The 12,423-nt window shown below is 38.0% G+C and overlaps 1 protein-coding gene across 3 annotated transcripts in view; it reads right to left on the bottom strand.

The window, feature by feature from the left end:
• Window positions 1-389: 389 nt before the first annotated feature.
• The window catches only part of CFTR (CF transmembrane conductance regulator), a 192,751-nt gene continuing 180,717 nt past the window's right edge, over window positions 390-12,423 (bottom strand). For all 3 annotated transcript variants that reach the window (XM_077116506.1, XM_077116591.1, XM_077116678.1), the window contains 3 exons: window positions 4,093-4,265; window positions 3,352-3,457; window positions 390-2,093 (listed from right to left, as the gene is read on the bottom strand). In XM_077116506.1, the coding sequence (XP_076972621.1) occupies window positions 1,893-2,093; window positions 3,352-3,457; window positions 4,093-4,265 (480 nt within the window). In that variant the 3' untranslated portion in view covers window positions 390-1,892. The remainder of the gene's footprint in view (window positions 2,094-3,351; window positions 3,458-4,092; window positions 4,266-12,423) is intronic.

Below are 12,423 nucleotides of genomic sequence, written 5' to 3'. Positions count from 1 at the left end.
TTTATGAAGAAGCGCTGCAAAGAAGAAAAGGGGTCCAATGAAAACTAGTCCGTCAAAAACACAGATTTGAAACAGAAAAGCCACCCAGGTGCTAGTGTGGAAATAGTAGTTTCTTTGATGGCATTTGTTCACTCATCAAGAGCTATCCTGCTATTGAGGAAGCATTCAAATAAGTACATGCACACTTAGAGAATGCATACCTTTGTATTCCATAAGCCTTCATTCAGAAAGACCAATAACCTCAAAAATGTTTTAATTCATGTGTGATTCTCAAAGAGTCTACATCTAAAACAAAGGTTCATGTTCTGTGTTCCATAAACCTTAGAGACTGGAATAAGAGGCCGAAGAGACATGATTAATGAACACATCTGAAAAACCACTGATTTTCACGCAAATATATGGATTTATTGATGTTCTCTTACAGTAATAAATAGAATGCGATCTTCTTAAGGGTTAGTCTGAAGTTGGAAAAGTGGTGTGTCCTGGATAGAAGTAGTCAGATTCTGCAGTAGCAACTTCTACAGAGCTGTACTATGCTGCCTAAAAACTATGGTTGTATGAAACCCACGCATCATTCTGATGCTTCTCTTCCCAATGTAGAGGTGACTCATGGTCCCTGGCCAGTATTGCCCTTGGGTTCTGTGCACTGCCCCCCACCAGTTTTAACATAAGACAATATCATAAAAATAACTAGTACCATATGAAGTTAACAATTCGAATATAAAAATTCTTTGATACAAATACATTTCATAATATAATCATTCTTAAAATACAGCACTTTATATGAGTTTGAAACATTTTTTTAAAATAAATATTTCCTAGAGAAAGTGTCATTTTCATCACAAAAGTCTCATAAAACGGAAGCATATAAAACTAATTCATTATCAGCTCTCCAGTGTATCTCCCATTATCTTTCTCACTGAACATATAAAATATAAAGTATATATAGGTAGTCCCAAAGCACATGTCACCCTACCTTGGATTTTGTGTGTCTCTCTGTGGCCTATCCACCTGGGCACTCTCTACTAGGAGCTTATGTGGTAAGAGGTTTTTCTTGCGCAAATCTGCACTAAAGCACTTTTCCAGCCATCATCCTTCTGTTCAGAGGCCTAATGGGCTTGTTACTTTCTAGAGGCTGGGAAAAGGCACAGCAACCCACATCCTCTGCTCCGTGCCTGGGACCTCAACAGCCCCTTTCCAAGTAAAGGATGTGTTCTGATTTTTAAAATTATTTAGATTTTCAGTTGAGCTGGATGGTATTCATCCTGAATTTCAGGGTCAGGAAGTTCCTCTTTTCTCACTGTCCATGCATAGTCAATGGGGTATATTTTGAGGGGCTGTCTTGTGACTCTTACAGTGTTCTGATACTTGTTTGGAAATGGGATACTTCGAATGTTTAGCAGACAATAGAGCTGTATTTCTAAATATCTTGTAGGGAGTGGTGAAAACATGGGACTAGAAACTGAAGTAAACCACATTACTGGTTTAGTTGGTGGTTTATTTATTTTCCAGTTATCATTATTTAATCCTATCACTAAACAGTGTGATTTCAGTTCTTCTCCAATCATACAAATTAAGAAGAGTCACTAAACAATCAAAGCTGGGTGACATTTATTGTCACCTTTCCAACGACTACCAATGCGAAAGGGTCTTCAGGAAAACCTGGCTCAAGAACACAACCGGTAAATCTTCAAGGCTTCGAAGTACCTTTCACATAATTTGACCATGGCCAGGAAGCCATTTATGTGAACCTACATCAGCATCATTAATTTGTCTTACTAAATTTTTTCCTTTTTTAAAAACAGCATTATTCTTCCCTATTTTCTGAGGCAGAAGCAACTGTTTCCTCCTCCAACTCCATGAGTCTCCATGGCAAACACTGGTCCTGCTCCCTAAAGTCTGGTTTCTTGCACTTCTTCTTCCGTCTCCTCCTTCAGGGCTGCGATTTGGACCCGAGACTTCTGCTTGCTGGAGTCCCGATGGGGGAAGAGCTTCACGCGCTCTGAGGAGCTGATGGCCTGCCGGAAGACGCTCTTCTCACTCAGCAGCCTCTGGATCGAGTCGTACTGCCGCACCTTGTTCTCCTCTATGACCTGGGTGAGAAAGTAGCCATTAGTGAGACCGTGGACAGCAGGCAGGGCAGATCTGAGCAGGGACAGAAACTGGCATAGGCTCAAAGGAAGAGAAAGCCAAAAAGCAAACACAGGCTCCAGAGGGTTGCATTTTGAGCTGTCAGGTACCACTCATTTCACTGCCCAGTCCTCGTGTTTTAAGGAGGCCCTACCGTTGGTACATTTAGTGGTAATTTTCTACAGCTGGAAGAATTTTCTGGCAGCTGGAAGAATTTTTTTTTTTAATTAGTATGGTACAGGACAATGTACTTCAGAAAACTTTAGAGGAATCCAGAGTTCTTTGAAAATAAGAATGAGTCATGTGTTTTTTACATACCTTGCACAGTTACCATAAAAATCAGGGTAAGTCTATCGCATTACAAAGATACAAACCTCTTCATCAGTGGATCTGAAGCTTAAAAATTCCAAATTGGTCAAGACTGCCTTGGTTCAATATGCCACCTTCACGGGATAAATCTGAGCACACCCAAGGCCAGAAGATGGGAGGGTTTTAGCTAACCTCCTGAACCTGGCTGCTGCAGGTCAATAGTTTGCGAGTTTACCCTTTAATTTGTCACTTACAGCTTAGTAATCATTATAATCATAACATTTCTTCAGCAAGGAAATTATTTGCCTCCAGGAGGCTCAAAAGACAACAGAAATGGCATGCTGCATCATCCTCGGAACTTCCTTGTGACTAAACCAGAGGGAATTTGTAAATATCACTTGACGGACCTGACAGTTTTGAAAGCACAATGAGAAGGTGATTGGGCAATTGGGAGAGGCACTAACCTGAGCTCCAAATAATGAATAGAAAAATGAAATGAGCCTTTCAACCACTGCATTAAAACCATAAATCAGATTACAGGACAATCTGGGCCTGTCCTGGACTCCCTCCAAGGAAGATTAGTTATTAATAGCATTAGAAGGGCTTTTATCTGTCTTATGACTTGGTCCCCAGATAAAGGGCTCAAAAAGCATAAATATACTAATTTACTGATATAACTTGGCAATATGCTGTCATTTTGGAATTACTGAACTCCAACCTAACCTCATAGCTCAGGTTGTGAGAAAAGTGAGAAAGTGAGAAATTTGGGCGACTATTTTGAGTAAAGCTGGATGGCTGTATGACACGTTTCAAGGAAGAATTTGTACACTGTAGCAATTTGTAGGAACTACCATATATTAGATGTTATTAAAAATCAAAGGAGAAATCAAATCTTAAGTAAATAAGATTCACCAAAAATCGCTGACATTCCAGCATTGCTTCTATCCTGTGTTCACAGAGGATTACCGTGCAATCAGCAAATGCTTGTTTTATCGTTCTTCGAATGATTTGGTAAGTTCTGGAAAAGAAAGAAAATGCCACATATAGCATCACAGATTAACAATAATCTGCCTTTATCTTTGAAATCTTGCCTAGTCTTCAGTTGATTTAATTCTCTAAATTGCTTATCTCTAAGTACTTTTAATATAATGAGAATACAGAGTTAGCCACAATCAGCGTTCCAAGCATGGGATAGATTTTAAGTTTCCATAAATAAATAAATAAATAGGACAAATATTTTTGATAAATTTGTACACACGAGTACATTTTTCATTATGTGGAAGTTCCAGTAGCTCTCTATTTTATATTATAAATATTTCACATGATACAAATGGAATATTAATATTTATAATATTATAAAGGAAAGCCATACAGATCTGATTATGCCATTGTAACTAAGTATGTCATCATGTGGTGACAAGGGGAAGAGTTTGTATGAAATTCCAGAACTATACACAGGATAGAACACATGACTCTTATTCTACAAAATAAGCACTTGTGCTCATGTCAAATAGTGACTTCTCCACTGGGCACTGGGAAAAAGGCGTCTTTCACTTGAAAACACAGCCTAATGGGAGTTTGCGTCAACATGAAAGAGGCTTCAATAATTCAGTCGCCGTTGTATTACTAAATAGCAGGAATTCTGAAACTTACATTGGATCCAGATGAGCACTAGGTTCATCAAGCAGTAAGATCTTTGCCTTACTGAGAACAGATCTAGCCAAACACATCAACTGCTTGTGCCCATGGCTTAGGACACAGCCCCCGTCCACAAGGACAAAATCAAGCATTCCAGGAAACTGCTCTATTACAGATCTGAGTCCAACCTGCAGAAGAGAAAGAGGGCAAACATCGTCCTTAGAGAGGGTAGTTCGGATTCCACAGGGTTAAAAACACTTAAGAAGTTGGAAATCTAAAATAAACAAGAGTTCTGAAAGCTTATATTTCATGTCAGCCCCCCTTCCACTTCTACTATTTGAGTTTAATTGAGCAAAAATCTATTTTTTAATCTTGGCAGTTCCCAAGAATCATTCTATGGTTAGTTAGTTTCAGTTGTGTACTGCATTCAGGAAACTTTCAAGGAGTTCCTATTATGTGCCAGGCACTCTGATAAGAATTGAGGAAATGATAGATGATACATGGCTCCTGCAAGGCTCAGGGTTTATAAAGGCATATGTAATAAATTAATTTAAAATATATATATAAATAGATAAATAAATAAAAAAGGCATATGCAAATAATTAAACATAACTGACTACATGTTTTAATAAATAATGTGTGGAGTTATTCATGGTATCATGACAGATTCTTTTATTCTACCTTCTGTCTTCTACTCTGTCTTTATGGAAGGTGGAAGGTAGTATAACAGAATCAACTAGAGAGCTTTTTAAAACTAAACATGGCACCTTTCTATCCACCTCTTCAATTCATAAAAAAATAATAGCAAGAAAATTGAGGAAACTATGGAGTAAAAAGGATGAATTTGAAAGAGTGGCAAATTACTAAGCATTTTACAGATGCTTAGACATTGGGGGCAGAATCCAAGAGTTTGGCTAGGGTCAATGGCTAACTTTTTAATCTGGGTAGGAAAAATAGGTTGAAAATGCAAATGAAACAAAGATCTATTCTTTCAAAAAAAAAAGACAAAAATAATTGAAGTCTTGACTCTTATCACTCATTGAATAAATGTATATTAAATATTTATTCTTTGCCAAATACTGCTGAGTGGTATATAGGCAATTATCTCCTGCCTTTGAGGAGTCTGGGATTTACTAAGGGAAGGCAGGATTACTATTATAATATATTGTACTATAGGCAGAAGGAGATTATGACCTTAAGAAAGAATCTCATGAGTTTAACAATGAATTCAGAGATGGCCTACATTACTGCATTTGTTCAACAAAAATCACCTGTATGTCTAGCATGTATATTGTAGCTGATAATGCTTTCCTTGACTAGTTTCTTATTTAAGAATTATCACTTTATGAGTATCATTAAAGTTTGAAAACAGGTACATCTTGTCTAATTAATACATTATTAATTTAACAAGAAGGACTACTCTGACAGATCATCAAAGACTCAAACATAAAACTACTTTCAGACCCAAATAGCTGAGCATGTGAAGACATTGGGCAGGGACTTAGAGAACCTCCAGTTTTCCTTTCTATATTCAACATCTTACTTTTTATTGGTTTCAGCCTGTGCACCTGCTACAGTCTCTCCCTTTTTAAAATGAAAACAAAACTCTTTTAGCTACTGTTCAATATATACCCCCTTTGCCATCTAAATATCTCAAAAAAATTATGCATCTATTGTCTCCACTGCCTCGCACTGAAGATCATTCTTTCCTTCTTAGAAAATCTATTCCTTGATTTAGCAGAAACTATACACTCTGTGACCATTCCTTCCTATTATCATGTGTGGGCAACTGTCCCTCTGTCTATCCCTTATTCCTCACCCCCAACTCTGTAAACTCTTCTCCTGAGATCTCATGCATTTTTAGGTATTGACTACCATCTATAACCTAATGACTTTCAAATTTTTATATGCAATTCTGGACCTCTTCCAAAGTACTTTTTAAATCTTTCTCCTTGCCAACACTATTCTAGCAACTCTAATCTAGGCCACTGTCATTTCTTGGGCATTGTACTACACAATCCCAATTGATCTTCTTGCCAATTCACCAGACAAATACCCCGGGGAACCTTCTAAAGTACAGGTGTGACCATCTCATTGCCCTGTTCAAAATCCCATGGTAGTTTTCTTCCTGATAAAATCAAATCCCAGCACCTTCACACAGGATATAAGGGGTCCAGAACTGAACCCCTTTCCCTCTCCCAGCAACACGGAGCATCGTGCAATTCCCTATATGCCTTGATCTGAGATTTGTGCCATTGCTCAGCATAGAGTGCCCTTCCAAACATCCCTGATCACCCTTTAGGGCAGTCAGCAGGCCCCAAGAAATGGTATATTTATGTGAGTTCCCCTCTTAGACTGTGAGTTTCCTAAGAGCAAGGATCTATATTCTTCAGCCCTGTATTCACTAATTCCAGTGCTGGAAGCATTTCAACTTCTGTATTCATTCAACAAATATGTACTGAACTTCTAAAATGCTGGCCAAACAAAATAGACAGCATGTTGATGAATGAGAAATGAGTCAAAACTTAATAATGAATGAGAATAATAAATGAATGAGATCTGTAGCTCTGCCAATGTAAAGTGTGATCTAAGACAAGTCACTTCACCTCTTTTCATGCCTCAGTTCTTTTCTCATTTTCAAGAAAAAGCAGATTAAAAAATTAGAAGTTCCTTAACCCTGATAAAGACATCAATAGGTTTATTTCAGATGAATCATCAGGGTTTGGGAATTTTCTTTTTTGTCAAATTAATGGTTAACAAATGTAATGATTAAAGACTGGGGCTCTGAAGTCAAACAGACGAGGCTCTGTGTCTGTGCTACACTCATTTGCTGATGACGTCAGGTATGCTTCTTTAAATCTCACTTGTTTCACATATAAACAACAGGGAACATAACAGCAATGACTCATAGAACTGTTATAGCATTAAATGAGATAATTTACGTGAAGAGTTTCCCACAGAGTGTGGCACATGGCAAGCACTTAATCGACGGCAATTATTGTATTCCTGGAGCCTGGGAAATCACAAGGACACAGCCCAGTCAATGACACACTGTGATGGGACAATGCGGTTTGTAGGATTTTCCCTTCACAAGTTGCCTTAAGAAGGAAGTTAGCCCTTTTGAGAAAAGAGGAGAGAGCCCCAGAGCCACGACAGAAGGACGAGAGAACCACAGAGTCCACCAGCCAGCGACATTTGGAGATGAAGAAGGAGAATGCCGCCAGGGAGCTTCATGAAGCAAGAGGCCTGGAGAGGAAGCTAAGAGACTGCTGCCATGTTTGCCACATGCCTCCCCAGGTGGAGAGAGAAACGCTGAATTCATTGGCCTTTCTTGAGTGAAGGGTGTGCAGAAACCTGAGCCCTCAGAGAAGACAAAGCTACCAGTGTAGACATTGCCAATTCTTGACAGCCGAAAAACAGATGCTTTGTATTCAAGTAAGAGTAGCAATATTAGGTAGCTATTCCAGGATGAACTGAGAAAGTCAGGAACTCTGTGATTAGTCATAAATTGAGTGACCATACAATCTCATATCCAAATTGGGACAGTTTTTAGAATAAAAGGAGGAGTTCTTGATCATTTTTCAAGGACCACAGTTGTAAAACTTGGACTGTCTCAGGCAAACTTGGCCAAACTAGTCATAAAGAAAAAGGAAACAGAAACAAGAATTTATAGACCAATTGATGCATCTTGGATGCTCAGGGGAGGAACAAGACCCTATCAGCATGGGGAAAATTCAACCACCTCAGTTAAGATATAGCGTTAATTCTTCATTGAACTGGACCTGGAAACTGAAATAGAATCACAATGTTTTTCCTTTGCAAATAACCAATAGAAAAAAATGTTATTTTGTTTCACTTAGGGAGGTGTGATCTTAGTCATTATGGATAAATTATTATATCATAGGTATACGATGCCAGGATAAGGGACTTAGGTGCCAAAGCAGTTCAACACAGATGTATGGAATGTCATCTTAGTGATACTCATGACTGTAATGCTGCCAGATGCCATACGTATAAGACCCATTCCTCCCTCATTAACCTTATCGCAGCTACAGAAAAGTGTAAGAGGCGTGCCCACATGAGAAGCGCACAAAAGCTTGTGGCTGTAAAAATGTGTAACAAAATCTTCTTCATTAAAGGTGACTACCAAAAATGCAAAAAAAAAAAACAAAACAGGAAATAAAAGAAGGAAGTTAGTAGGGAATATTACAATGATATTATGTTATAGCAAGTCCAGAGTTACAGGATTGAGATTTTGGTAAGAATATAGTGAGGTACAGTCTCCCTCTAGATTCATACAAATCACACATTAATTTCCCATGGCCATACTAGGAAAGCTCCGTTACTGTGTTATAGACTGCACCTCTCTATGATAAACAGCTGAGCAAATTACGTGTGTTCCCTAGATGAAACTCTCTTTAATACAAGTAAATAATTAAATACCTAAATAAATATGATGGTCAATATTTAGGGAACATAAAATATAAATGAAAAATAGTGAGGGAGACCAATCTAGAGGGTATTTTGCAACATTTCTAGCTCACTGTTCTACCCAATATAAAGTAAAGAGTGACTCTTTTAAAGTCATATTCTCTAGAGAAAGATCAATGTATATTAGAGAAACTTGACATTTTGAAGCCAGTAAACATTTAACAAATTCATCAAATACCCCTTTTATTTTTTGCCAGATATTGTGATAGGCTTTGGAGAGATATTAGGAAACAATATAGACTAGCAATTATTATTGAAAGGATGCAATGTTAATACCAACTATACGTGAGGATAAGAAAGGTTTTAGTCTATTGACTGTTTGGATGTAAATGACTACACAGTCATATATTTCTTTCATTAGTGTGCACTGACAGCTTATCAAATCCTAGGTACTGTGGCAAGCCTGGGGATTCAAAGATGAATAACACAGCCCTATCTTGAAGGACCTCATAGTACAGATAAAGAAAAAATAATAAGTGGGAAATAACTGTTCAAAGAGATGAATGCTGTAACAGGGCTATGGGGAAAAACAAACAATCCTGAGATTGCTCTAGAGCTCATCTAATTATTGGATCTTTAGCAGGACTAAGTGTGTATGTGTGTTCCCAATGCAATCTTATGTGTACTGTCATCACAAACCATTTTACATAAATTAAGCATAAATACAAGTTACAGGAATCTACTGTTTATATGAAATCACTAGAATATGCAAATTCAGAGAGACAGAAAGTAGAGTACAGATTACTCATGGCAGGGTAGGGGATGAGAAGGGAAAGTGGGGAGTTAATGAATAATGGGTACAGGGTTTCTGTTTGGGGTGATGGGAAAGTTCTGTTAATAGATGGTGGTGAGTATAGGACAACATTGTGAGTGTTATTAATCCCACTAAAATGCATGTTTGGGAAAAGATGAAATGGGAAAATTCATGTTGCATATATGTTTCCACATTTATAAAAGAAAAAGAGACTAAAGAGACAATAATGACTAAATGCAATCCATTCTGGAGTATAATAAAGCAGAAAGTACTCAAAAGGACATTACAGGGACATATGAAAAAAAATCGGAGTGTAGACTGTAAACTTGATGTTTAAGCTAAGCCTTGAACTTGACAACTGTACTTAAGGTAGTTACATAAATAAATATCCCTGTTCTTAGGAAATGCACATGTAATTATTAAGTGTTCAAGAAGCATGATGTATACAGCCTATTCTCAGATGTTTAGAAAATGGCAGGCAAGCAGGCAGAGAGACAAATGGACAGATGAACAGATGGACAGATCAACAGATGGATAGAATAATAAGGTAAATGTGGCAAAATGTTAAAAGTTGTTGGATCTGGGTATCTGGGTGGGGATTACATTGGAGTTCTTTGTATGCAGCTTGTATTATTTTGCAACTGTCCTGTAAGCAGAAATATTTCAGAATAAAAAGTCATAAAAATTATTGTGATTGTAACTTTTCTAATTGGTTTCATTCCAACCTAGCATTTAAAAAAAATAAAGGCATCAGTTTTTTGTGGATATAAAGTACTCTTCTTAGGACAAAAGAACTTGCTAGCTTTTTTCTATTGAGCTAAAATATTGAATATAATTCTCAAATTACTATTTATTAAGAAGCAATTTTGTTTTGTAGAAAATCAAAGTAAAAAGGAAATAAAAAGGTATGGCTGTTTGTAAAGTATCAGGTTTTTACTTCACAAAGATGACTTTTGCTATTGCTACATTTTGGAATGTTATTATGGAGCAAGAATTTATTCCTGTGACAAGAAAACATGAAAAAAAATCACAAAAGTGAATTGTGGGTCAGAAAAATAAATAGTTCATTTGTGGGCAGTTATAAAAATAGACAGCATTAACTCCTTTTGCCACTCCTTTTGCTATTCTGCAGGTTTTCCAGAGTACATTTTCAACTTAAAAGGACACTATTTCTGCTATTTAGCTTGCTCTCTAGAATGCCTAACCTGGCCATTAATTGATGGCACGTGGAAGGACAATATTTTCTAAGTAATAGTAAAAGCTAACAATTACCAAAAAGTCTTCAGACCTCGTGTTTAGATATGGATAACACTGAGATAGTCTGCTTTGTTGAAATAGGCTGTGAGCTAGGAGTCAGGCAAGCTGCTCTGATCCTGCAGCCATGAGCACCTTAGCCAAGTCATTCAGACTTCTCCGGGCTCAGTATCCCCAAGCTAAATGGGCATAGTAATACTTGTTGCATATCAGTTACAAAGTTGTTTTGATGATATAATACATACAAAGACACTAATCCATGAATGGATCATTTATTCATTCAATCAATATTTATTGAACACCGTCCATATGCCCAACACTATTCTAGGCATTGGAAATTTACAAGTTAATAGGACAATTCCTGTCCTCCTCCAGCCGGGGACCTGGATAGGTTAAGAGGTAAATATCTACGCAGTGTGAGAAATCCTATGAAAGAGGTGGAGGTATAGGGTATACCTTGTAATGGCTCCTCCCTCAGACCTGGAGCAGAAGAGAAATTTTCCTGGCAGAAGCACCATCTCAGGAGAGACTGAGTAGGAGCAGAAAGTAAAAGGCTGGGGAAAGTTAGCCATACAGAAAACAGCATCTGAAAAGCCTCTGGAGAACAAAGAGCACATGCTGCTTTACAGAAATTAAAAGAAATTCAGTTTAGCAGAATCAGGGGAAGTGGGAGAGCTGAGAAAGTGAGTTTAGAGAGGCAGGCAAAGACAAATCACAAAGGCACTTGCAAGCCACCTTAAGGAGTACAGACTTTATCTCCAGGGCAGTAAGAGGCCATAAGAAGGTAAGAAACAAGTGATTAGATGTGTGGTTTATAAAGGTCAAAGGGCAGAGTTGAGTGCAGGAAACAATGAGAGGCAAACTAGCTGTGCTGGTTTGAATCTGTTATGTACCCAGAAAGGCCTAGGTCCTTTTAATCCATTCCCGTGCGTGCAGATCTATTATGAGCAGAACCTTTTGATTAGGTTGTTTCATTTGAGATGTGACCCACACAATTCAAGGTGGGTCTTAATCCTTTACTGGATTCCTATATGAGTATAAAAGACAGAAGCTCAGAGAGAGTAAAATACCCAGAGAGAGCTTAGAGAGAACAGGAGCTGAAAGCAACAAGACCCAGGAGTGAAGGACCAGCAGACACCAGCAGTGTGCCTTGCTGACAGAGGAATCCCAGATGCCAGCAGCCTTTCTTCAGAGAAGGTTTCATCCTGCTTATGCCTTAATTGGGACATTTGTAAATTTGTAAACTAATCTGATATACTGCATTTCAGCAGTTATTTAGCAAACCAAACCAGCAGGTAGATAGTAGTGGGGTCAGATGGGAATTGAGAACTGTGAATACATTCTAGATATCTGTAGGAAATAAATCCAATAGAGCTTGATGTATGGAGGCTGATGGCTGAGTTCCAGGTCTCAGCTTTTGGCAACTGGAGAGTGGTGATGCTATTCACTGAGATTCAGAACCCAGGACTGGAGTGAGGGCAGGACAGATAAGAAACTCACTCATAGAGGTACTTGTCTATGCCAAGAAGTTTAACAAGCAAAGGAACAGGTATGGATATCTGGGAACAGGCAGATTGGGGCCATCAACAAAGAGATTAGAGTCAAAAGGATGCATGAAATTTCCCAGGAAGAATAAGAAAAGTGAGACAAAGATTAGGATTCTGTGGAATAACACTTAAGGGATGACAAGGTTAAGACCAGAAGGAAACATGATTTTAATAGCTAAAATTTACTTAGCATTTATTATTTGCCAGGCTCTGGGCTAGGCCTATTATACATCCAAGCCCTAAAAGTTATAACAACCCTACCAGTTTACTGGACCACAGTGCTAAGGACTTAGTTGTTTT

The sequence above is a fragment of the Tamandua tetradactyla genome, chromosome 1 (assembly GCF_023851605.1).
Source record: "Tamandua tetradactyla isolate mTamTet1 chromosome 1, mTamTet1.pri, whole genome shotgun sequence".
In the NCBI taxonomy this organism is placed as follows: Eukaryota; Metazoa; Chordata; class Mammalia; order Pilosa; family Myrmecophagidae; genus Tamandua; species Tamandua tetradactyla.
Note: the sequence above shows the minus strand (reverse complement) of the source record. Positions and strands in the feature narration are given on the sequence as shown.